Source organism: Pseudopipra pipra, chromosome 3, assembly GCF_036250125.1.
Source record: "Pseudopipra pipra isolate bDixPip1 chromosome 3, bDixPip1.hap1, whole genome shotgun sequence".
NCBI classification, from domain to species: Eukaryota; Metazoa; Chordata; class Aves; order Passeriformes; family Pipridae; genus Pseudopipra; species Pseudopipra pipra.
The window spans coordinates 41,740,810-41,768,434 of NC_087551.1; the positions used below are offsets into that span (position 1 = coordinate 41,740,810).

The window sequence follows — 27,625 nt, forward strand, 5'->3', positions numbered from 1 at the left end:
GGGAAAAAGAAACAGAGAAAAAACAAGGACAAATGTAAAAATGTAGGTAGTGTTGCAGGTTTTTTCCAGGGATATACTTGTTTTGTCATCTGAATCCTTTGCTTTGATTTTTTTTAATTCAAGAGGATCACATGAAGTTTCTATTCTAACTAGTTTTTAGACTTCACAGAATAAAGTTAAGGGAGAAAGAATAAAGAGATCCGGGATTAGAAAGTACCCACTGAAGTATGAATATAGAAGTGGAGTGAGACTTCCAAGTCAAGTCCTGCACAGCAGGAAACTCACACTGTAATTTACCACTTGGACAGACAGGCAAAAGGACTAACATAGAGGCAGTGACTACTTTTCAGAATTTATTGTAAAAAATAGTATTAAGCAACAGGAAAAAAGCCACTCCTTGTTCAACCCATCACATACTGCTTTACATGGAAACAATGGAAAAATGTGATAGAAATGTATTTACCCCTTCCTAACCATATATCAGATGATTCCAGCTATTCAGGACATGCTCATGGGAAAAAATATTGGCAGTATCACAGCATATGGAAGTGGAAATAAAAACCATGCAGTATTTTCAATTGCAGTTGGGAGGCCTATTTCCTGGAGTCTAAAGATCATGTTGTTTTATCTGTTTTCCTTTAGCATAATGTACATTATCAGACTTTCATAACTTCAGACAGCAGCATAAAGCCCTGATTTTTTGCCAACAGTGACATACCTACCTCAAAGATAAATGTGGAAGCCAGAATGTCTGCCTTACTTCTGTTTGCAATTTCCTTTCCATAGGAACACGCACATGATATAGTTCCTGCTAACATATATTTAAAGCTTTTCACTTATAGCAGTTCAACCCCACTGGAGGTCCTCAGGGCAGCACAAACAATGGAGAACAGACTTCCAACACTGCATCGCATTCATTCTGGCCGAAACCAGCTTGTCATAACACCAAATTACACAATTTGTACGACAACTTCTTTTGTCTACAAACAGAAATATGTCAGATTCTGCATTAAACTACAAAAAATTTATACTACAAAAAATTTAAAACAATTCCACTTTTTTTTTTTGTGGATCTTCTAGCTCATGTCAAAATTGTGAAGTACCAATGTTAACTCGAACAGAGCTCAGTTTAAACAGAGCCCCAAAATAACCAGTGCATAGTATTATTTATCTGGTGCAATTAGCTTCATTACCAATAGGCAAAAAGTTGACTTAGCCTCAGTTTCATACTTTAAAGCACTAATCAGAGAAAACTTAAGTTACATGGCACTGTTGAGACCACCTCAGTTTAAAGTCAAGGGATGAATTTACACACAGGTGCATTGTTCTAGGTATGACAAGGCTACAGAACACAAATACTTAGAAAATGGGTCAGCAGAAACCTATGGATAATGCTAAGTAAGAGAACCTAACCATTTTTTTCCACTGCTGTGCTTGCTGAAAACTTATAATAACAACAGCAACAACAGTTTGACGTGACTCACGCAACTGACAGTCACTGGAGTGAAGTGCAGTGGAAATTTTGGTCATTCTGAAAGAAGATACAATGGAGCAATACAGGAAATTCCATACCAAGAGGCCAAAGTCAGACATTTGTTCTCTTGCACATCATAAAAAGTATTTTTGGTTACAAATTACTACTGCAAACAGTCTTCTCATAGATTAAACTAAAAATGTCTCTACCTAAAAAGCTTTGAGAAGGGTCAAAACCCCACAAACCATAACTAAAAAGCGTTTTCTAAGTCCTCTTCCCTTCTGAGTTGTCCTTATTTTAAGGAAGACCCTCATCTTGGTCAATCAATTCCGTTTTGGTGGAGAACACATCAGCCAGCATGTGCTTTGGGATTTCAGATCCCCGTACTTTTAATGTGTAGCAGGCATTCTCTACTTTTGCCAGACTCTGTTTCAAGGTATACAGCTTCTTAGATACTTCGTAAGGTCCAGTGTTGCCAATGAAAGTAAAACCATCATAGATCTGGCGCAAGAACTGGCTCAGTTCAAAAGGCGTGTCTATGTCACCGTTCCCAACACTGCTGATGCACAGACGCATCAGCTCTCCAGTCAGATCTGCCACTCCCAGCAGGTAATCGACAGGTGTTACCTTCAGGCTCCAGGTATGTGGTTGTTTGTCACGGGAATTGGAGGTCTGGGGACAGAACAAAACAAAGTCCAGTACAGAGAACTACGAAAAAGCGGTCTGTAATGGTTCAAATACACACTAACTTATCTAACATAACTGGAAATTAAAAACAGTCTGGAAAATTAAGTGGCATGGCACTTCCACATGCTCTGATTTCCAGCAGACAAGAATGTAAGAAAGCATCAATTTTTACTTGAGATGTGATTTTAATTCTAGCAAGCATGATAAACATAAGCTACTTCTACCATCTCTATTTGCAAACACAATGATCACATCTTCGTAGCAACATTTATTTGCAGTCGACTGGGTTTTTTTTTCATCTGACAGATCTCAGCCTGATAAGATTTTTTTTCCTAAATGGTCTGTCCAAAGCTACCAAATCAATCAGAAAGAGTCTGCATTATGAAAAAGAATCATATAATTTTGTAACAAAATCTTGAATTTCAAAATATATTTTCTAAAAGAAGCTGATAGCTATAGTATTTTCAGATGTTTTCTATCAACTGAACTCATTAAAATAGCTAAAAAAAAAAAACCTTCATGAAGAAAACTCATCACAGAATTACAAGTTTGCTCTTTTATTCAAGTTTCCAATACTTTTTATTGCCAAAATATTGGTAACATGAGAGATAATGGAAGTTTCTTTCTGTTCACTTGTTTCCATAACATACTATCTACCCAAATTCAGATCTGGTCAGAGGCGTGGATGCTGTGGTTAACAACTTCACAGTTTGTTAAAGTTAAGTGTGCCACAGTGGGCATGCCTCTGGTAAAAACAAATTAATTTAAGCTACAAATCTGGTTTCTTTGCAAATATCTTACCAAGAGAATAAAGAAGGAATGAGAAGTGCTTTGCAGCAGACTCTCTTCAACAGAAACGGACTCAGGAATTCTTCTAAAGCAGCATTATAGGACACTGCACATCAACTGCGTGTGCGCTTCTGTAGATTGCTACCAAATCACCCGTTTTCCCCTGCCAACAATCAAACTGCACCCAGTTTACTGTGGTTGGTGACAGCAGTTTGTCCTATGACCCATTTAGGGCAGGGTAGGAGTACAGGCAAGTCAATAAACAACAGATAGGGTATTAGGGCTAAGGTATGATGGGACACCAGCTTGTCCTCTGGGAGTAATCAACTCCAGGAAAGCTACAAAGGACCAAGCTAAGACGTATGCAGCACATTTTAACAGAAGCTGAATAGAGTGTCTCCTGTGACTAGTTCAGTACCAGCAGTAAGATTTCATTCAGGGAGTTCATCCTGCCTTGGCTTTGTTTATCTCTCCCAACTTCTGCAACATTACTATACACCAGCAGGTCTTAGAGGCTGTCCCAGGCAGTAAAAATCCCTCTTCTACATTGTTTGCTAGTATTTCCCTGTCCTGGATCTTTTGCCCTACCAGAAAGAGTTCAGTTTGCTCTGAATAAAAAGGATGTGAAATTTATAAACTTGTATCCCACGGATTTAGTTTACAACTTTATCAGAATAAAAAGCATTTTGAACAAGTGAGTCAAAGCCCACATGTATATCTAATCCCATTCCACTTACTGGCCTTATTTAATCAGATGCCAAAAATGTGACTAAGCCTTCTCATTGCATTTCCATCCCAGAAAGATGTTTGTCACTTGAGAAAAGAAAAACTTTTACCGTGTTTGTTGTTTCTTCTCTGTCTTCTGCTGTAAATATTAGTTGTTTGTTGATCTCTTCAACACTAATCAAAGATCGTGTTTTGATAAAATACTGAAATGAGACTGCCTCAACATATTCTTGAAGTCCTGCAAAACCAGCAGAATTAAGCTAATGATTCAAACTTTTGGCAATGATCTACCCTCATGATTATTTATTTTTTAAGAAGTCTTTTAAATTAGACTATTTGAAGGTTATTAGCAAAAAGTGAAAACTAACATAATCCAGAAATAACATCGAAGCATAATCTAACACAGAACACTTCTGAAGTATGGAAGTCAGACCAAGCACATAGCAGATAAACATGTTCAAGCTTTTACTCCAACTGCATTTTTCATTCAGAACTTTCTGTAATTTCAATTTACTCTCAGAAACATACTGAACAGCAGCTCCCCATAGTGTACCCCAGGGGTTCATACTCGGACCAACACTGTTTAATATCTGCATCCATGACACAGACAGTGGGATCAAGTGCACCCTCCGCAATTTGCAGGTGACACCAAGCTGAGCAGTGTGGTTGACACACCTGAGGGATGGGATGCCACCCAGAGGGAGCTGGACAAGCTCAAGAAGTGGGCCCATGAGAATATCACGAGGTTTAACAAGACCCAGTGCAAGGTGCTGCACCTGGGTGAGGACAACCCCCCCATGTCAATCAAGGCTGTGGGATGAAGAGATGAAGAGCAGTCTTGACGAGAAGGACGTGTGGGTGCTGGTGGATGAGAGGCTCGACATGAGCCAGCAATGTGCAGGCAGCCCAGAAGGCCAGCTGTGTTCTGGGGCTGCATCAAAAGCACCACGGCCAGCAGGTCAAGGGAAGTGATTCTGTCCCTCTACTCTACTCTGGTGTGACACCACCTGGAGTGCTGCACCCAGCTCTGGGGTCTCCAGCATAAGAAAGATCTGGATCTGTTGGAGCAGGTGTAGAAGAGGACCACTAAAGTGATCAGAAGGCTGCAGCACTTCTCCTATGGGGAAATGCTGAGGGTTATTCAGCCTGGAGAAGCAAAGGCTCCAGGAGACCTGATTGAGGCCTTCCAGTAACTAAAGGGGGCTTATAAGTTGGGGACAGACTTTTTAGCAGGGCCTATTGTGATAGGACAAGGGGTGATGGTTTTAAAGTAAAAGAGAGTAGATTTACACTAGATAAAAGCAAGACATTTTTTACAATGAGGGTGGTGAAGCACTGGAATGGGTTGCCTAGAGAGGTGGTCAATGCCTCATGCCTGGAAACATTCAAGGTCAGGCTGGAGGGGGTTCTGAGCAAGTTGACCTAGTTGAAGATGTCCCTGCTCATTGCAGGGGGTTTGGACTAGATAACATTTAAAGGTCCCTTCCACAAACCATTCTATGATAATGGAGCTTTTAAAATACAGCATTTGTATTATGGAGAGTGTGGATTACACTTTCACGAGTTCACGAAGAAACATGACAAAGAAAAAGACTGCAGGCAAATCAAAAGCAAAAATAATAAAAAAGTTTCCCTTGTTTCACCTTATAAGCAACAGCAATTAATTTCCCACTTCTCTATTTTGTGGGAATCAGTGAACAGGCTCCTTAAAATATGCAGGTTTGGTGAAATTCATATTTAATTCGTCTGTTGTTATAAACCACTCCAGACCAAAAAAAAAAAAAAATCAACCAGACAGGATCGTGATGTCCAATAAGAGGACTGACAGGTGACCCTGCTTTGGCATGGGAGTTGGACTAGGTGATTTTTAGAGGTCCCTTTGAACCCTATCTATTCTGTGATTCTATGAATATACTGAATAACTGCTCTGTCCAAATAACTTACACTGTAAAATCAAGGCATGCAGGGGTACGAAAGGAGTTGGTATGTTGGCGAGGAAATAAAAGATGGGATAACAAATGTAGTTTGTACCAGATTTGTATGCCACCTGCAGCTACCTGCCACAATTACCTCTTGCCACCTACTTAGCAGATGGTGAGTTTCTGTATGCATTACAGCAAAGGTGAGATATAAAAAAGAGTTTGAATATTCAGACAAGGAGATTTTACAAGTTGTCAGTTTTTCCTTATGTGCAGAGAGCAGATTTGGGGAAAGCATGTGAGAAAAGTTCATAAGCAGAAAGCTTAAGTTGGCACTGCTGGTGGAAAAAGAAGGAGAAACAAAGCTGGAACAAATAACCATGGCAGTACTAAGCTATAAAAAGTTTTGAAGACGAAATCAATGCATGTGTATATCTGACCCATGGACACAGAAGCTCCAAAGGATGACATTAAAGGAATGAACTGTAACATGACAGAGATGGTTCTAGCAGAGCTATTCTGAGCCATTTTAAGGGGCTGATTTCAGTTCAAGAGAAGCAAAGAGGTATCATGCTGCAAGAGCACCAGGATTAGACAATAGTTTTGTCAGTGCATATAGTGAGAAAATGAGGACATACCCATGGTACCAGAAGAAGAATCCTGGTTCCATTAGAATAATTTTAATATCCTCAACTGACCTTTACAGGGCCAAGACCTCAGCCTATGGAGATATGCAGGAAGAAGCAAATTTAGACTTCACCTGGATCAAACAAAAAGTCTAAATCAAAAAGAAGAGAACATAGATTTGAATAACAGATGAAGGTGGAAATACCCTAAAAAACTAGAGTTAACCTCAAGGGGTAGAAGGCTTTCCATATTACAATCACAAAAGCTCGATAAGTGGCCTGCATTTTTTTTCCTTTTAAATATGTATTTGAGTGGAAGTAATTCAGAAAGGCAATTTAGCCTGGATTCTTTATGCTTCTCTACAGCAGCAGTGGGAAAAACAGAATAAACATGCAGCAACCAAAATCACACTAAACACTGCTGTTCACAAACCAGTATACAAACAGGGAGCTGCAAGGCCAATTAAATACCATAATTTAATCAACTGAATTCAGGTAAAGCATTCTGGGCACAAGCAATAGAAGAATACTAGATAAAAGCTACTCAGGATCTTCTAAGGTAAATAACTTCAGAAGCTGTAGAGAGGTAGATTTCATCACTCACTCTTTCCCTGACTTGCCCTCTGATGTAACACAACCAGTAAACCATTACGAAATTTTGGCTTTTTCTGTGGATAAGCTGTAAGCTACCAGATACAGCAGCACTCAATATGCCAGTATCTGTGAGAATCTCTCTCTGCTATCTGTGGAGAAGACTATCACATATGAAGAATCAATTTGGCATTTCCCACAGCTCTCAGAGAGACCAAATCAGCTCTTAAACTTTTTGGTAAACAGTTTTCTCCTACTTCAGTTCACTCCGCCTTACTACTCCTCCACACAGAGAGAAGTTTTATCCTTTTCCATTATAAGTGTTTGGCTCCTCTGTTCATTTATCATTATGTATTTTTTTTATATGGGCATATTTATATGTATGTATACACATTTTTGCCTCCTCCTGTCATCCCACCCTAGCTGACGTGTCTTCTGCTTCTTCCTTTTGTTTAACAACACCATGTGAATGTTGCAAGCAGTCTGGTTTGCCATTTACTGTCACCTTTTCACAGTTAGAGAATCTAGCTCCCAATATTTACAAGTAAGTCTTACAAAACCTCATTTAAAGTTACCATTACGAATAGACTGGTAACAAATCCTGGTCACAATTACTTCGTAAAAAATATTAATATTTGATGATTATTTTTTTTAAGTCCTTCCAGAAGTAGCTACAGTATGACATTTCAATGACCCAAGACCTTGAAATAAGGTATTTCCATGTGCAGGTAGAAGGATGTTTAAACATGTTATGTTTTAGCTTAATGGTAGGACATCCGTTATTTTCAGCAAGTAATTCCCAAGGTGAAAAACCCCATCCCATTTCACTACACCATCCAACAATACCTTTCCCCTTATGCTCTTGTTTTGGATTTATTCCAAAATTGGCTTATTTATGGATTGAGCTGCCACTAATGGAATATTTTGTAAGACTGCCTTTTATGTTTTCAGGGTTCTTCCTAGTACATGGACCAAAAATCCCAACTAAAAGCATTGTATTATTTCTACCAGCATTTCTTAAAATTACAGATATAAGGTAAAAAAATTGCTTAGGTATTTTGATATTTTATCACATTTATTCTATATAAAAAGCTTGTACTACACAAGTGACAGTGACCCAGTATAACAGCTTCTTTCTATGTTTTGAAAATTCATTTTCTACATAAGAACTAGAAAGTTACACTGAAATATCTTCTGAGCACATATCTATAAAGGAGGAGATTTTTCTGCCTGAAAATTTGAGCAATTTTTTGTCAGCTGTATCAGCTGATATTCAAGACATTTTTCCTTAACTACATAGGCAAGCTCTGATGAAGAAAGAAAAGCAGTTTCCCTAAGAAACTTAGCAAGAAATCAGGTTTTTTAAAAAAAACCCAAACCAAGTCATTGGACCACTTAATCCAAGAGTCAAATGAATGCATAAGACATAGGAAAAGCTAGTCCTATTAAAAAATGAGTAAAGAATAGAAATTACTTTATTGCGGGAGTCGTGTTAGGGTAAAGAGAATGAATCTAATTCCACTTGAGATGTACGTGCATGCATGCATGGAAGCTTCAACCCTGAATGACAGATCAAACAAAGGGTGAAAATTTCCTCCTAAAATTTTGTTTACTTCACTTCCTCCTTTAAATATCTGTTCAACGGTTACAAAACAGGTTCAAATGGATTTCATGTTAGGGTTAGCAACGCCAGTGCTACCTGCCATCTTCCCGAATAAGCTGCTTCTCTCCCTATTTCTACTCAAACTCATTTTCTTCCTTATCCTTTGTCCTCATTCTCTGTATCTTTTTGTTTACAGAGCAGCCTCTGCTGATGGGTTTGATACATGCAGATAGACACAAGTCTGTGCTCTCTTACCCAGCTCCTCTCCTAAACCATGCAGCAGAAATGACAAGCCAACAGCAGCCACTAGAAAGATGGTAGGAAGATATACTCAGCAAGTTTCTTCCAGGATCACTATATGAAGGGTGGGGCACATTATTTACAGCGTGAGTCATGTGAAACTACCCACTTGCTAATTCATTACAAAATCAAAACAGCACAGCCATGGCTCTATCTTATCATCATATTTAGGCTGGCAAGTTAGATTCTCATTAAAAAAAACCCCAGACACAGAAACAAATATCCCTTCTCCCCTCCGCTCCCCTCCCAGAAAATATATAAGGCAACAACAAAAAAAAACAAACCAACACCAACATAACCCGGGGGGGGGTGAAGAGAAAAAATTCATATTCTTGTGGAAATCCCAAAAAGAGGAAAACCTAAATTAAAGTGGAGAGCCCTTATTACTAAGCTCTGCAGACTACGGGGAGGATGGTAGACTTAAGGAATGCACTTCTACAAGCATATTGATCGATGAAGTGGAGTACTAGTAAAATAAGCAAATAATTAACAGGTACATCATCAATTGAAACAAGTACACAGATTAAATTTAAGAGTATTAATACAAAAATTAAATGTATGGTGTCCATGAAACCAAAAACTCACACCTTAGTCTTTTAAGTTCTCTGCATACTTCACAATGGTTCCTTAGATTCACAGGTCTCTTTCCAGGCAGAAGCGATAAAAAGTTAAGTAACTAAACTAAAACTGGGATTGTGAAACAATCAAACTGCTTTGTTGATTGTGAGCATGAAGTCAAAGGTTAATTTTATAACAGTATGCTGAAACAGCATAAAGCCAGCCCTCCTCAGAGACAGGCATGCGCTGGACATCCTGTTGTGAAAATGGCTTAAAAGAGTGATTCCACTCAGGGATGGATTTTATAAACCAGTATTAACTAACAAATGCAAATAAAAGGACTAGAAAAATGTCCATACAATCTTAGAAATTTGGGAAAAAATATTTCTATTTACTGAGTAATAATTCAAAGGCTGAGCAATTTTACTATTATATCAATAATTAAATTCATGTAAATTTATTGTATTAAGCCCTGAATGCTTTGATGATTAGTTAATTGCTATTTGACACACCTATGATCACCAAAAAATTCTGTTCACTTCTAGCTGCATGTGTTGAAGTGATTATTTCACATAACTTAAGTGTTAATATTGTTTGCACTTTGTTTAAAGTTGAATACACACCAGTTTTAGGGTAAAGGTAATCCCAAGATTAGACTGTTCTCCCAACAACTACAGAAACAAATATAGGTTCCCTATTAAATAGAGACAGGTGCCTGAGAGACTTAAGTTATTTCCCCAAACAGACATAAAAATCCTTCAGAGAACTGTGAAGAATATTTTAATGTTTTGTTGCAGAGAACAGGTTAATCAAGCCTTTTTTGTATTATTATTAAAAACACATGGACATACGAGCAGTGCTGGGCTTTTCTGCAGATGACTAATTGTGGGTCAGAAAATCACAAACTTTTATTTTGCTTCTACTTGAGAACCTGAGGGATGGACCATGGTTACTTCTGTAATCAAGCTTTTTGTTCTGAAGTTTGGGGGTTTGTTTTCACACCCCACCAAACACAGTAATTCTGAGGAGCAGCCAACATTCTACACGAGTTCTTAAAAAACAAACAGAAACCTACAAAGTATTCTTGACCTCTTTGACTACCACCAATTGCCTTGATAATCAATATAGAGTTTTAGAAGTCATTCAGTTAGATGGCAAATTTTACAGTACTAACAGCCTTGAGGGCAAGTGCTCAAGATACCAAAGAAAGGAAGCTCTGACTCAGCCAGGATGTTCAATGATCAAAGAAGGAAGAGCACCTAACACAACACAGCTTCTGCAGTTCAAACCACAGTGAAAGTTGTCCTTAAGATTATGTTGTTTCCATGCAACAGACCCAACTCACGAGCACAACAGAAGTACCAGTGGTGACCATTTATCCTCATAAATATAGATTCTGGTGAGATGGTATAAGGGTACATCACCACTCACCAACCGCTATTTCTCACCATATGACTGCAAAACAAAAACCAAATCACGAGGTGCTGTACTAGTTGTATTCTTGGAATGGAGCTCCTCTATGACACATTCTCCTGTGTGATTTTAAATAAACAAACAAAAAAGCTTCATAGATTTTTCTTGAACTCTTATGTCCCAGCTGCACTTGGTTCCTGTAAAGGCTGGAGAGATCTGATCTGTGAACGACTAACGTCAATAACTGCAAGACTGAAAAATATTCCTGAGCAAGAGTACAAAGTCTCCTCCGTTTGCTAGCTATAAAACTGAATTAAAAGATAAACAATATCACTAGTTTCAGTTTGCCATGTGAATAACTGCAGTACAGCAGGACTTTAGGACAGTTAGGTCTTAAGGTAAAACTAGGAAAGGACAACCTTTGTGATCATGTTGAACCACAGCATGCATCTTTAAAAGACTGTACTTAAGGACTTATGCTGCCCTGAACAGCTTCCTGTTATTACCATTCAGGGATCAGTTGATAATCAATGCTCACATAGTGCATGACTTGTTTGGTCATGTCTGAATTCGCATTCATTTTCCCAAATTTGTTTTAAGTTTTTGTGTATTGACATATAAGACCTGCAGCAGAGAATACAAAGTGAGAGGCTTTGCAGTTGCCAATTTTTCCCTTTCCCTGGATGAACCTAGAAAAAAGGCATGAACCAAAAATAGTGAAAGAGTAGTAAAATGCCACAAGCTGAAGATACCAAATTTGAAACAAGCAACTTGCAAGGTGAAGAAAATGTTTGACCAAGTTTGTTGGCAGAGTTGGGGATGTGAGTTCAGAGAAACAGAAAAAGTAACAAAACAGAAAGAAAGAAATTAACAAAATAGTATTTGATAAACATTAGCTTATTCACTGCAAATTCTGTTAATTTTCCAGTATAATCAGGAAACTTTGTTTCCATTTCTGGCATTTTACCTCTCACCTACAACAGCAAATAGATTAATTCTTCAGTTACATCCTGTTCCTGTGTTATTATATTTTCCCACCATCTTGCATAAACCTGATTGCTTCCTTCATGAATAGCATTCTTTCAGTGTTTTAGGTGTGTTCAGCTTTTATCCTGGATGAGACATTTACAATCCATGATACCTGCCTCATGCAGTAAAAAGCTTTTCCTGTGCATCCTCAGCCTACGATTCAATATGCCACCTATTTTAATTACAATTTTTAAGCTTTCTTAAGAAGAAAATAATGTCCTACTTCCATTGTTAGTGATGTGCAGAACAGTTCATTGATATTATATCCTTGATATTATTTACCTTGATATCATTTCAGAAATACATGTATGTCTACAAAGAGAAAGGTAGCTAGCCCAGCTTGAGTATGAGATGTTCTTTTCATATTTTGAGTTAAAAAAATTAAGAAAAAACCCAGTAACACAGAAATCATCATGTGGATAGTTGCTTTAGTTTATGATCTAATTCAAATTACTTAAAATCATCAGTAATCCAAATCTGGGCTGCTTGGACCCCACTCATCTCCACAGCATTTCTTACAGCATCATGGCTGGTGGTCCTATATATTGCAGTTAAAAAGTGGCATTCTAGTGCAAGTAAAGTATTTCCTTTTCATCCACACAGCTTTAACTGGCTTTGTCCGATCCAGCAATGCAGTTTGTTGCAATATGCTTACCTGCTTAAAGTGACTCTAAATGGTATAAGGCAGAAGACAGAAAAAAGCTCCATTATACCATTCTCTCAGAACACAAATAGTGCCTGCACAAGATAAATTATGCGTTAGACTGCGTCAGAGCTGAACTTTTACACAGAATTTCCTGCAGCAGCAGCAGCAGTCACAGAGCAATAGTTTTGACAAGGTGCTGACACTTTACAGCCTCCTCATCTAATCCTATTGAGAGCAAGTGCAGACATGATAAACAGCTAATGAGCTTCTCTGTGCACAGCACTCCCCTCACCACTGCTGCTAGCACAGGCACACAGCAAATAAAGGTCAGCCAACAATGCTCCAGTTGCATCTACTATCACCACTTGATGCCACACTACTTAAGAAGCCGCAGAAGAATTATGGGCTCCTCATTTAAAATTTTGTCTTAAGAGACAAAAAACTGAGTAAATCTTCAAATAGCTAGAGATTTCATTTAACAAAATCATGTTAAAAAGGTACTCTGTTTAATCCCACACAATGCCAACCTAACAAGCAGCCAAGCAGTCCTTAATTTTCCCTCTGCATTACACAAGTTTTGCATTTATGTAGAGTAAATTCAGAACATGCTTAGAATAATTCCATAAATCCTAACATAGAAACATAAACTGTTTAGGTTGGAAAAGACTTTTAGGATCATCAAGTCCAACCACTAACCCAGCACTGCCAAGTCTACCACTAAACCATATGCCTAAGCACCATATCTACATGTCTTTTAAATACCTCCAGAGTTGATGACACCACCACTTCCCTCAGCAGCCTGTTCAAATGTTTGACAATCCTTTTCGTGTTGAAATTTTTTCTAATAGCCAATCTAAACCTCCCTGGTGTGACTTGAGGCTGTTTCCTCTTGTCCTATTGCTCCTTACTTTGGAGAAGAGACTGCCTCCCACCTGGCTACGATGTCCTTTCAGATAGTTGTAGAGAGCAATGAGGTCCCTCCTGAGCCTCCTTTTCTCCAGGCTAAACACCCCCAGCTCTCTCAGCTGCTCCTCACAGGGCTTCTGCTCCAAACCCTTCACCAGCTCTGTTGCCCTTCTCTGGACACTTTCCAGCACCTCAATGTCTTTCTTGTAGTGAGGGGCCCAGAACTGAACATAGGATTCAAGGTGCAGCCTCACAGGTGCTGAGTACATAAGCACAATCACTGCCCTGGTCCTGCTGGCCACACTATTGCTGATACAAGCCAGGATGCCATTGACCTTCTTGGCCACCTGGGCACACTGATGGATCACGTTCAGGCATTGTCGACCAGCAGCCCCAGGCCCTTTTCCTCCAGGCAGCTTTCCAGCCACTCTTCCCCCAGCCTGTAACACTGCGTGGGGTTGTTGTGACCCAAGTGCAGGACCCTACACATGTTGCAGACCATTTCTTTCCTGTCTTTAGGTCTCATACAGATCTTTCCGGTATACAATTGATATTTCCCTTAGCAGCTGAGAGTTAAATATGTATATCTAAATGCTTAAACACATATATATATACAAATAAAAAATCCTGAAAAATTTCTTCCTCCCTTTCATAGATTCATACAATCTTTTGCAGTTGTTTTCTTGCATAGTGTCTCTCAACAATTTTAAAGAAACAGTACACATTTCCTCACAGGATATATAAGGTATACACTGCAAAGTAGGGCAAAGGAGCAGGAATTCTATATTACAAATAGTAAAGCTTTAAAAATATCAACAAAGCAGAACACTAACATAACAAATGAAGAGCTCTGCATTAAAAAAAAGCCTTCATTATTTCAGTATCTCTTTGTTTGCTTGTTTAATCATCCCCTGGGACAATCTGTACTGTTAAGAAACGTGTAGAAAACAGTCATCAGTTTTTGTTGTTGTTCAATTAGTGCTATACTCAGTGTTTGAGCTCATGCAAGTGTCCTTTGGGGAAACGACCTGCGTGCCATTAGCACTATTCTTAATGAGGGAAAGCATGAAACTTCTTTAGTGCTCTGCCAGAATTGTTTTATCTTCAAGTCAAAAGAACAACTGCTTGGAGTAACCCCAAAAAAAGCATTTAACAATTACAAGTGGCAAACAATATTCCCAAGCATTATACTCATAGCACTTTTCTATTTATAGGCTAACAGTTATTATACTGAATAAAATATGTATTAGGCAGCCTTATCACGCAGACAGTCATGATTCCCCTGTTAAGGCTGCTACGGCGGTTTCCATTATAAGCCCCATTTTGAACCCTTTTACTCTTTCTGTGAGAGGTAGGGTGGGGAACAGGAGGATGTTTCATGTTTGGTTTCAAGACAAAGGAGAATATTTTTAGGAAGTTTGAGGTTAATTAGACATGCTGCTTTTGAGATATGGGACATAGGCGTTTCTTTATTCTTTTTTGAAGAAAAAAGCAGTTTAATGGCAATGTTTTTGTTCATAAAAATCTTTTTAACTAATTCTCCAGAATTTCTTTAAAATACAAAATCAGAATTGAAAACTAGGTTAAAGGAAGGTCAGGACTTACAGCTCTAGGAAATACATAAAGACAAAAGATGTAGCACTTTTCTTAGCTACATTTATTTTCAAGAAGGTATGCAAGCTTTTCCCATTGAAAAAAAAAAGCAAAACAAAGCAACAATTAAAGAACACTAGACTTAAAACCAAAACTAAAAGCAACATTCTTAACTCTTATCACTGTTTCCCTCCCAGTTACTGTTCTTCATAAACGGTGGTGGGCATGGGGAATAAAGCATTCCCTCTCACAGTTGCTCTTCATCTAACTGTCCCCTCATTCTTCATGTTTCTAGATTTTCTATCTCAGCCTCATAATCCTGACATCAAGCACCTTCACACCTCTGACACCTCCTGGATCCTAGCTTCAGCACATTCAAGATCTACAAGCCTTTAATGCCGCATGTTCCTTCTTCTGCCATCCCAAGGACTAACTGGAGAGCAGAAGAATTAATAAGGTAAGAGTAAAGGTCTGGCTAAAAGTTCACATTTCATACTTGTTATACACTCAGGCTCATTTACACAATGCCTAAAAGCATTCCCTGTTTTCTCAGTGACACACGCCCATATTCTAATGCATGCCCTTACAAAACATGGGCACCAGCGGGCACAAACTTCCCTCACAGAGGTGCATATGTAGAAAAGCTAGAATTTAAGTAGATGACCTATAGAAATAGAATGAAGGCAACTTATTTCAGTTGCATTTTATAAACAGTCTTCTTAGTGGGGCACAAATACCAAATTACAGAAACAACTGGGAGATCTCAGGGCCAATCAGTATTATACAACCTATGACAGTCCACAGACTTGCCACTTATGTCACCTTAAAAGAGGAAAAAAGTAGAAGTACAGCCATTTCTGGTTCTAAATTCAGAAATGCAATGGGGACTGTGCATTTTCCATCTTTTAGTTCTGTTCAAAGAAACTGCAAAGTTCAGGTATTTGAGAGACTGCACCCCTGATTGCTGGAAAGACGGACAAGAGAGTCTACTTCTTCCCCTTACTATTTAGCACACTAATACCTTTTTGCCTTCCTTCCTTTTTACCTAGAAAAGTCAATAAGATTCACTCTCTTAAATTTTCTTAATACTGTAGTCAGAAAATTCTTTAATACTATGACAACCTCACTCCAAGTTGATGCAAGTGTTAGGGATGTGCTACTGTATATGTAACTGTGTGCGGTTCTGGGTGTCACAATTTAAGAAGTATCTGAATGTCCCTGAAGGCATCCAGAGGAAGGTAACAAAGCTGGTGAAAGAGTTGGAAGGAATGTCCTTTGAGAAGCAGTTAGGGACTTTGGGCTTGTCTAGTTTGGAGAGGACAAGGCTGAGGAGCGATCTCATTGCTCTCTACTGCTTCCCAAGGAGGGGAAATGGAGAGAGTGGTGGTGATCTTCTCTCTCTGGTATCCAGTGATAGGATATGTGGGAATGGCTCTGCTGCATCCATCAGGGGCAATTCTTTACTGAGAGGGTGGTCAAACACAAGAACAGGCTTCCTAGAGAGGTGGTCGATGCCCCAGGCCTGTCAGTGTTTACAAGAGGGATTTGGACAACGCCCTTAAACAACATGCTTTAACTTTCAGTCAGCCATGAAGTGGTCAGGCAGTTGGACTGGATGATCATTGTAGGTCCCTTACATCTGAATTTTCATATTCTATTTAAAAGTTTTGCAGTTGTGGAGGCATTGAGTCACCATACACATGCAGCAGGTCTCTAAGTTCCTCTACTAAAGACTTCTACTACTAACCTCCCCTACAGTAATTCATCCTGCTCTACAATGGACAAACAGATCTTAGACATTTTAAGAGGCCAAGATTTACAACAGAAAAAGTTTTTTAAAATTCTGAGTTGTTTCTGATAGCATATTTTCAATTGTTTTCTAAAGAGTTTATTCAGGTTCATTCAGGTATTAATAAGTACCTTCATGCAAGTCAGAAATAGATTATGCAGGAGAATCAGTGTAGTTGACTGTATATGAGTATTTACCAAACACACAAAGAAACCTGAACAAAATCTTTTTTTGATCAATTTCTTTATTTCAAGTTGCTGTGCCTAGCTTAAGTTTACATATCTTTCACATAAAAAACAAAATCTAGCTTTCAAGGTTTGAAAAAAATGTATTTTTTAAGAAAAAAATCAATTTTTTTTACTCAGGGGAGAGAATCTGGAAGTAGAAAACTAGCATGAGGTTTGCTCACTTGTTTCATAAGAATACGAGTACACCCAGAAGTTATCATGCAGTAAGTTTCCATATGTCTGCTATGTAGGTCTACTCCATTATGTCTGAGATGAATGCAAGCTAATTCCAGGCAAGCTGCTCCTCAGTTAAAACTAGAGGTAGGTAAGCCTCTGAATTTACCCACACAAAGACACATTTAAAAAAAAAAAGACAGTTCAGGTGAGGCAGCTGATGCAGGGTAACTGGTTACCCTGTAAGAATCTTGCTCCCATGGCATGGCTGACAGCTTGCACCACACAGTCTCACAAAGATCTATGAGGTAGCAGACCTCAAACACAGCTGTTCTGTAGACAGTATTGTGTGACTCACACGGGGCTACAAACTTCAGGGGTTATTCAGACAAGGTTTACAAGTCTCAATGAAGCTTTCAGAAACTTTTTTTTTCATAAAACTGAATGCAAGAATTCTTGGCTTTTATAAATAGTACTTAAAATGAAAATCAAAACACATTTTCAGCATACTTCAATATACTCATACAGTCAATATACTCATACTTGGACTAGTATTGTTCACAGTTTGAGATCATCTGTAGTGTCAGCGTTTTGAATTACCTTTTCTTTTCATTGTGTCATTACAGTACTTAGCTATAAACAGCAGCAAGACATGTACAGATTAGGTAGCTCTTTAAGAAAAAACTACTTGTATTTAATTTGAACAACCTAATGCATCACAGGTAAGAGGACTGTGGAATTAATTAGAGCCATTGAAGACTATCAGAGCAAGCTCCTTCTGGTTCCATATTGCTAAACTGAGCTTTCACTCAAGAGCTGTCTCACCCTTAACAAACTTAAGTTTGTGTAAGACATGAGTACAAGTTAACTGTTTGTCTTGTAAATAATGTACATGTATTTGCTTCTGGTCTATCAAATCAATCTTATGGACATTTTTAAACAATTAAATGATTCAGGGCAAATCTTCAGCTCTCCTCAGTTGAAAAAGTCTTACCTAAACAAGGAAAAATATACGCAATTCCAAATATGTTAAATCTGAGATCGATAAACACAAGACTCTTTTATGTCATGATCAAGATGTCAAAGAAGCAGTTACATATTTTACTCATATGTTGCCACAAACAAGGCATACCAATTTTAGGTAAGACTCAAATTGTCAGCAAAGATTCAGCAAAGGAATATGATTTGACAGAAAGAGTCATGAAAGCACTGCAACTTAATTCTCAAGAATGTTGGTAAAGGACTGCTGTTTACAGAGAGGAGCAGAAAAAGATGTGATTGAAACATAAACTTATTTAATGCTTCTAACAGAGAGGCAGAAGCACATTCTGAGTCTTGAGAAGAAAGAAAATGCTAATCTAAGGATTTTAATTAATGAATTTTATCAACTCAAAATGGATAATTTCACAAGATAGTTGCTCCTACTCTCTTCCCAGAAATTAAAACCCTTCAGATGGGGTAACTGAGTGTGCTACACATGCTCCTCTCAGTCAGAGAAGACTAGCCAGTATATTTGTTAGACCTACTCCCAACTGCAGTTTAGATCAGGGTCCAAATTCTTCCACTTGTAGTCTTCTATTGAAATCTTCCTCTAAACTGCACTGAAAAGAAGACTGAAGGACAATAGCCTCTCTAATACTGGAGCTAACTTTGCTAATAACCTGAGTCCTGATTTATAGCCACAGAAATGTAACGAATTCAGACCTGCAGCATGAGGAGGAAGTACTGCTACATAAAGAGAAACTGAGCACAGTTCAAGCTAGCACACTTTCCCTATTTTAAAATAATTTACCTGGAGATATAGCTCTGTGGAACTGATACATGTCTTCTCCAATCAGTTCTTGTGCAACCTGCTTGATCTTCTGTCGGACAGCATCTAGCTTGACTTCAGACTCCTTTAGTATTTCTTCCCCATTGGGAGCACTGCAATCATAAAACAGGAACCGCTGTTTTCAGAGCATGAGCAAACAGTTAAAAAACATTACACATTTTCTTTTACTAATCAATATATTTTTAATGGCTTCGAGAAAAAGCAAAGCTGGCACTGGAATGAGAAACAGTTTAACTTCCATTGATACCTATTCAGATTCTGTAGATTGTTACTAGGAAGATAATCAAACAGCCAAACAGAGTTCTGGTAGGATTATGTTTATTCCAGACTGGAATAGTAATTATTGCTTAAGTAAGAAAAAGGAGACACATATGCAAAGGCTTCAAAAAATATTCCAGAAAACTAGCAGTATTTACAGAAGTCCTTCAACCTCTTTAAAAAAAAAAAAATCAATATTTTGCAATACTTAACAGTATTGCAAAATATAATACATGATGTACTTCTACACGTGATTTCTTTCAGGAAGTAGTTATGGACTATGCTGTTCAGGAACAGCTTAAATATCTGATTCAAAAGCACAATATATACTTGGCATTTAAAGCTTAGTTTATTTAATTTCCTTTAAACTTCCCCTACCACAAATAATCTATATGGTATATTAGTTTACAGTCTATTTAAGGAACTACTGATAGACTGGTCTCAAGAAAACATTTAAAAGCACAAAGTAAAGTTTAACGAGATTAAAGCCACAATAATTGCAAAGGAGAAGGAAATACAAAATACAGCATGGAAAGCTTCCACTCTCACAAAACAGGAATGTCTTCCAAAACAGGAATCTAAAATCTGGAGTAATCAGGAGTTTTTTGTTGTTGTTCTTTCCTCCACGAGTTCCCAGCTACCTAGCCCCAGTAGTGGGAGTAGCTATTTACAGTCAAGGCTGTAGTGGTTACTGGAATTATCACAATACCTCTTTGCAGAAGAAAACCAAGTTAAAAAGAGGGCAACTTCATAATCTGTTCGTAACTGTTACTACTATGGTAACTATAAATAGTTAGTACTTCAGCATAAATGCATTGATAGGTAACAAAAAACAAATTAAATTACAAAAAAAAGGAACAGAGAGAGCTATTGCAACTATAACATGCAAGACCAATGTCTGTCATATATGGTAAACATTTGATACAACAGGCTATGCAAAGCTTCACATTTTCCTGTTGTTCTGGTTTGTTTGTGGCTTTCAAAGATTGCTTGAAGGCTCATGAGAACACAAAACATATAGAAGCTCAAAACTTCACAGAACAACCTACCCAGTTGTAGTATTTACATAAATGGACCCCAGGTCACCCCCCTCTTTGCATTGATGACCTTGGGTGGGGCTGCAAGAACCAAAACGGTGACTTAATAGCCCGGGCAACTAACCTGAAGGAAGGGTGCATACTTTTCTCTCACAGCCTGCTAAAAGCTGGAAGGCTCTCATCTGCTGTGCATTCTGCTGCTCTGATCTAGTTTAATACACCAATAAAACCAACCAAGAAACTTGAACCAGCATCTTGTAATTCTCTAACTGGAGTGTGCATTAACTAGCTCCAATCCACTCTAGGGGATGTTTATGGGAAATTAATTAAATTTCTCTCAACAGAACATTGCAGCTGCTAATCACAAACACAGACAACACTGCACGGCAGCTTCTAGGTTTCTATGAACATTTTCACGCTCAATGTGACTCACCTGGTAAACCTGTGGAGCAGAAATATCGTTCTCTTGCTTTCGATAGTTATGTCACGACTGAGCTTCACGAGCCGTTCATATTTGTCATGCCTGGTGTCCAGCTCCAGCTGGAATGCTGCGGAGTCAATCGTTACAGCAACAAGCACAGTTATCACATGAACGCAGAGTGGGGAGAGCAAAGTGCCTGTGCTGCAGTCACTGCTTACAAGCCCCCACCCCACCAGCCTTGTCCCCAGGTGCCTTACCCCAAGGTGGGCAGCGTGGCTGCCCCTGCGTGGGGCATGGCTGCACAGGGCACCACTGCCTACCACCTGCCAGAGCTGCAAAATTCATCATTAATAACACCTTTGTTTAATAAGTCAGGTTTAAATAGACATCAATCCTGATGATGCTTTAAGGCAGCCCAAACAATTTTAAGGAAAAATACTTGCTTTTGCTAGTAAAATCTATTTCACAGTACTGCTGTTCAGGAAACGGACTTAAGATTTCACCCAAATCAAGCAAAATAAATCTAAAAATAAAACCCTACAATAATTTGTAAATAAGATAAACTAGTTCTCTAAAACAAAACAAATAAAAGGTATCTGACTAAGGCACATATACTGTTCAAAAGGCACCATTTAGTTATAAGAAAGGTTGCATTTCACATCCCAGCTAGACTTGGCCGAAAGTCAAGTATTTTAATATCCCTAAGGATTAGAAGTAGTAAAGCAAAGTGAGATCAATTATTGAAAATAAGATTTCTGACTTGCTGATGTTAATTCTCTCCAACTACAATGAATACAGAGAAGAGAGGAGATGTATATAGTTATCACAGTCAAACATCATGAATGTTTCACGGATTCCATTAACACTTCATAGACCATTATTCCACTAAATAAATCATTAATAGATACTTAGGAGAAATCTAACACATTTCCTAATGAAATGTTAACATCTTCGTGTGAGAAAATGAAGAAAATAAACCAAGAGGTTACGTTTTTAAAGGGTCTGACAAGGGAATATCCTTTAAAAAAGTATAGCAGTTCACTGGCAAGCAACGTTTACATGAATTTATAGAAATAACTGTATTTGGTAAAAGCTTGGTTCCTCTTATTTTGTTCTGTTCTTCCTAACCTTATTCTGAAACTCTAAGACAAATCACAAATGCTCTAAGATAGATCACAAATGATCTTTTAATTCTTACACATGTCTGTTTGGTGTGTCTCTTCCAAATTCTGAGAATCAATTCCACCCCTGAATTATCATAAAGAAGAAATTTTTCCTCAGATCATAGTGGAAGGAACTTGAAGAAGGGTGACTGGAACTTCCCTTCATAGGATACCGTATATGACATTTGCTATGACCATTTACAAATGTCATCTACCAGGAAATTCACTGTTCTGAAGATCTATAATATTAGCAATGCTTCCAATCTTTTCTGGACAGTTGTGGCTTTCAGACTTTTATGTTGGATTTTAAACCTGTTAGGGACTACTAGGAAGTGCTTTCTGACCTGAAGTAAAATAGACACATACGGTAATCTTTAGCCTAACAGGATGCAAGAAAATCTACTGTACTGTGCTACTGCCTAAAATTGTGAAGGATTAGAACTCAGGAGGGTTCTCCAGCCTAACACATCAAGACCACACAGTCATTTCCCCCATATTTCCGCTATAATGTCTAATCTAACACTGAAAGCAAAGACTCCAACTCTATTGATATTTTGATATTAAGGACACTTAATAAATCTTAACCTTAAAAGCCAAGGTACTATCCACTCTCTGTATCACTGAGCTGTCATATTTAAAATGTATTAACAAAAAAATGGTGTAACTCCTTGGTTTTTGATTAACTAAACCATCCTGTGATTCTGTAATTACTACAGAAGACAATTTCTCATTACTTTTTTAGAAATCTTTGATGCCAATAGATCAATTCAAGTACAACTTCTTTTCAGAGAGTAAAAAGAGCAAAACGTGTATAACCACTTAAGGCCACACATTAATGGGGCAACCCTGGTTGTGTGTATGCACTGGGGAATGAGAAGCTGGAGAGCAGCGCCAGGAAAGGGACCTGGGAGTCCTGGTCGATGACAAGTTGAATATGAGTCAGCAGCGCCCTGGCAGCCAGGAGGGCCAACCGTGTCCTGGGGAAATCAGGCAAAGTATCGCCAGCCGGTCGAGGGAGGGGATTGTCCTGCTCTGCTCTTCACTGGTGCGGCCTCACCTTGAATAGTGTGCAGTTTTGGCCACTGCAATATAACTAAGATATTAAGCTCTTAGAGTGTCCAAAGGAGGGTGAAGGGCCTTGAGGGGAAGGCGTATGAGGAGTGGTTGAGGTCGCTTGTTCTGTTCAGCCTGGAGAAGAGGAGACTGAGGGGAGACCTTGTTGCAGTCTACAGCTTCCTTACAAGGGGAAGCAGAGGGTCAGGTACTGATCTCTTCACTCAAGACCAGTGATAGGACCCAAGGGAACAGCATGAAGCTGAGCCAGGAGAGGTTTAGGTTAGATATTAGGAAAAGGTTTTTCACCCAGAAAGTGGTTGAGCACTAGAATAGGTTCCCCAGAGAAGCAGTAACAGCACCAAGCCTGACAGAGTTCAAGACGCGTTTGGACAACAGGGTGTCCTGCACAGGGTCAGGAGTTGAACTCGATGATCCTGATGGGTCCCTTCCAAGTCAGTATATTCTGTGGTTGTATGATTCTATGATTAAGTTGTTCAGATTCAAACAACATACACAGAAATAGTGCACAACTCTGGTTCACCTTATGCAGTTTCCTTAATTGTAACCCATCTGGAGCACACCTTTTCCTAATGCTTGTGCCTGACATAGAGACAAAGACCACCAGTGTTTCTGTCTGGGACTTATAAACACTAGTGCAGTACAAAGAGTGGATCTCAAAAAAGGTGAATAAACTGTGTCCTTTAAATCCTTTCTGAAATTATCCAAATACTGCTGACTAGATCTCATGGAAAAGGAAGGAAACAAGTGTAGGTACGATATTCAACATGAATGACAGAGCAGCTTGGTTGCAGGGAACTTTAAACACCATCTAGTTCCAACCCCCACCACCATGGGCAGGGAGTCTTTTCATTTGACCAGGTTGCTCAAAGCCCCATCCAACCTGGCCTTGAACACTTCCATGGATGGGACATCCACAGCTTCTCTGAGCAAAGTTCAGGGGTCACAGTTAATCATCTGCCAAGATGATTTACACAGAAAAATCTAAATACCTCTATTTAAAAAAGCAAGGAAATTATTTGACATGGAAGTGACCAGCTGTTACAGATGTTATAGCTGTTACAGCTTAAATTTCTTCACCCTCCTTAGCTTCATAAAAAATAGGTGGAATGGGGAAAATTTTACACCAAGAATTAATTTGTTGCCCATACTAAATCTCCTTCTTTCTTCTGCCAAAGTTTCTCATTTCTGAAGCTCAACTTTGCCTCGTCAGGGCTAGTCTTACGAGAAATTTAAATTTAATAGAGTTTAAATCTGGTTTTGTGAAAAATCCTATAAAAACAATTTTGCTAAAGGGAAGTTTACACTTCCTTATTTAAAGAAACTCAAATATAAGTTAATTTTTAAACAGCACTCAACTGAAGTAAGTGTCTACATACAGGTCTATATTAGTTAGTTAAACTCTTATTTTTAAATAGTGCAGGTATAAACAGGTACCAAGTCAAAAAACAATGTATCCATATTTACATAAAAGTAGCTTAGTCATCTATGCAGCAGAGCCAAGGTCAGCAGCCTCCTCAGCTTCCCAAAGGTCGCCACCTCCTCCTCTTGCCCCCAGTAGCTCAGATTTTGCTTTACACCTCTGCAGATCCTACAGTTTTCTGGCATCAAAGGGCCCACTCACCTTCTGCCTGGCTGACCACTTGCGCAGTTTGCTCAGCATCAGGTTCAGCAAAAGTGGGGGGGGGAGGGGGAACAGCAGGTGGGATGGAAACAGGAGCAAGTCATGAGTCAGGGGGAGCTATGCAAAGTCCCACTCTCAGGACTTCACTGCACAAAAAACAGAACACTAAGCTCTAAAAGGTATGGACCATGAGTCCAACTAGTTCCAAGCTTCTCCTTCAGAGAGAGATGGTTTATTCCATCACTAAATACTGGTGATTTCCTAGCAATTTCTACACCACGTTTTTATAATCTGCTTTTTCAAATGCTTACTTACATTTAAAAGACGTCATCAAAGCTGAAGATGGATTAGCATTCTCTTTCTCCTCTCTTCTTTGACCATGTGGAAAATTGTCATGCTTGCGTTTTCTGAACCCACCCGATCCTATTAATAGAAGATACACACAAAAAAATATATTTAAAAATAGTTTTGCCAGAGTACAATCAGAGCATTCCTGTCTTCAGAGCATTCCTGACTGTAGCCATATTTTACAGGATAGAATAAGGTAACTGGATGACTGTTATTGACTGATGCCAGCTTCACATTATCATGTTATTTTTTCTACCACATTCCTAGTGAAAATTAGAAAAAAAATTCCAACCAATTTCAATGGAGAAGTGTGGCAGGATCCTAAGTACTTTTTCTTTTTTTTGGAAAGGTCTTGACAACCTTTTATGTTTTCTTTCTGTAAGGGAATGGTTGCATGGAAATCCTTCCGTGAACAAGGGTCTATAGGATTAGACTTTTTTTTTCCCTTCCTTTTTTTTCTTCAGCTTGAAAGGAATCAATATACTGCAAGTTTTTATTACTGCAATTATTTATGTCATGCATCTTCAGTAACCAGAAAAAGAAGCAAGGCATAATTTAAATAGACTACCACTACTTAGGTATGCAGGTTTAGCTCCTGCACTGTAGCTTCTTTGGTCCTTACACTCTGCCCATTAACCAATTTCTTCTCTATTCACCCTGATGTAGCCCTTCAGCTAGCTTTGTGTGCCTCTTCCCTAGACTCCCTTTTCAGACCCACATCCAGAACTCATCTCTTTTGGACTGTATTTTACTACTGATCTACATCTTGTACTGTTTCTTCCTTTTGTCCTTCTTTCACCTTGGATTGACTCATTGTGTCACCCACGCATCAACCTTCCCTCCCTCTCGCTCCCCCCTTTTGGTGACAGCTGGCCTTCCTAACAGAGGCCAACATTTGTCAAACTGGCATACAGGCATACCTTTTTGAACATGTAGAGTTCTCTCAATTGCCTTAAAAGAAGAACAAAAGGAAGCTACTTAAAAGTTACAGAAGAACACTGGATTTTAAAATGTTTCCGCTTAATTGTTTATTATCCCAAACCAAAACCAGAAGTGGGTGTAGCTACTTTCTAAAAGAGGAAACTGAACATCATTTTCTCCTTCTTCTCTGTTAGGACATGAGTTCAGGGTTTTGTTTTTCCTGTAGCAGTTAAAACATTACAAATACATCCCCTAAAATAGTGCAGAGAGTTAAACTCTCTGCAGTATACCAAAAGTTGGGAACATCATCATGACCTACAGGAAAAAACAGGCTCTCCTGAAGTGAGAAAAGAAGAAGAAAGAGAAGTTGAGAGAAGGGGTTCCCCTGAATAATCAACAACCTCAATATCAAAAAACCATGGGCTACAACAACAGTAACTTAACCTTGATTTTTAAAAAAAATAAAATGAAAATAAAAGAGCCAGCTTTCTTGTTGCTCACCCTACTGACTGGCTGAAGGGGGGTCTGTGGGACTCTCGGTGTTGCCAAGCAATAAGACAAGAGGCAACAGATAGAAACTGATGCACAGGAAGTTCCACCTGGACATGAGGGAGAACTTCTTTACTGTGAAGTGACCATGTACTGGAACAGACTGCCCAGAGAGGATGTGGAAGCTCCCTCACTGGAGATATTCCAGAACTCTCTGGACACAATCCTGTGCCATGTGCTTTGGGATGACCCTGCTTGAGCATGGAGGTTGGCCCAGATGACCCACTGCGGTCCCTTCCAACCTGACCCGTTCTGTGATTCATTGTGTGACTGCTGGGGCTAAACCAACATACAGGTTGCAAACTGAGCTGCAAAACATATATATATATATATATGTATATGTATGTGTGTATATAGATAGATAGATAGATAGACACGCATAGATATATATACACTATACTGAAACAGGCTTTACAGGCCTAAAACACTCAGCTTCCCGCTGAAGTAACTGCTTTTTCACCCCCAAGGATGCAATCCCTAAAACCCCGTTCTCTGGCACAGCCTCAGCGGGAAAGCAGGACACCCAAGAAGGAATGGTCGGGGACCCCCCGAAGGAGCGGCCTCCCTCAGTGTCAGTTCAGCGACACGGCCGAAGGGCAGCGCTGAGCACGGCGGAGGCTCCGCACCCCCGTCCCCTCCGAGCCGCGGGGCCTCCCCCCGCTTCCGCTGGCTCCAGCTCCTCGCGCCTCATTCTCCTGCGGGAGGGAGGGGAGGGAAGGGAGGGCAGAGACATCACCTTCCTTGCCGCTCATCCCGGTGCCGCCGCCGCCGCCGCGTCCCCCCGGCAACTCGCTGCCGCCTCGCGCGCCCCCAGGGCCCCGTCGCGCCCGGCCTGCCCGCGCCACGGCGGGGCACGGCGCGGGTGCCTGACGGCAAGACGCCACAGAGCCGCAGGCCGCTGGCCCGCCGACCGCGGCGCGGGAGGCGCGGTGAGGGAGCAGTGGCGGTGCGAAGGGTGATTCGGGCGTTGCTGACCGCGAAATCGGGGTAGCACGGAAGGCGGGCCGTGCTTCCGAGCAGGCGACTCCGGGGCAGCTAGAGCGCGACCACGCCGTGGGGCCTCGGCGCCCGCGGCACGACGGGACATGTAGTGCTGGGCGGGGCGGCGGTGCTGTGAGAGCGGGGCAGGGCAGGCACGGGTCCCCTTCACGCCTCTGCGCTGCCTCTGGCGTGTCCCGCCACCGGGGAGTCGGCATTCCTCGCCTTGGATCCGCCAAACCCAACGACATTGCTCGGCCCGGACCCGTACAAAGCGGTTGTCCCGTCGCCCTCCCCTCACCCCCCGCCTGTCTCCTTACTGCCCCTTTCTGTCCTGGCATATCAGGACCAACCACGGTGCTTTCACAGAA

The 27,625-nt window shown here is 39.8% G+C and overlaps 1 protein-coding gene across 1 annotated transcript; it reads right to left on the reverse strand.

Moving 5' to 3' along the window:
- Positions 1 to 340: 340 nt before the first annotated feature.
- TSNAX (translin associated factor X) lies at positions 341 to 27,169 on the reverse strand. Its single transcript, XM_064648836.1, has 6 exons — positions 27,013 to 27,169; positions 24,774 to 24,881; positions 20,610 to 20,724; positions 18,843 to 18,973; positions 3,787 to 3,914; positions 341 to 2,146 (listed from the first exon to the last, which is right to left on the reverse strand). Exons 1-6 carry the CDS (start codon positions 27,026 to 27,028, stop codon positions 1,772 to 1,774), a joined length of 873 nt encoding a protein of 290 aa, XP_064504906.1. The 5' UTR covers positions 27,029 to 27,169; the 3' UTR covers positions 341 to 1,771.
- Positions 27,170 to 27,625: the final 456 nt, after the last annotated feature.

Coding starts and splice junctions, on each gene's coding strand:
- TSNAX (XM_064648836.1), bottom strand. Junction 20,725..24,773: donor TTTGATGACGTCTTTTAAAT/GTAAGTAAGCAT, acceptor TTGACTCCGCAG/CATTCCAGCTGGAGCTGGAC. Junction 2,147..3,786: donor GAGAAGAAACAACAAACACG/GTAAAAGTTTTT, acceptor TTCTGTCCCCAG/ACCTCCAATTCCCGTGACAA.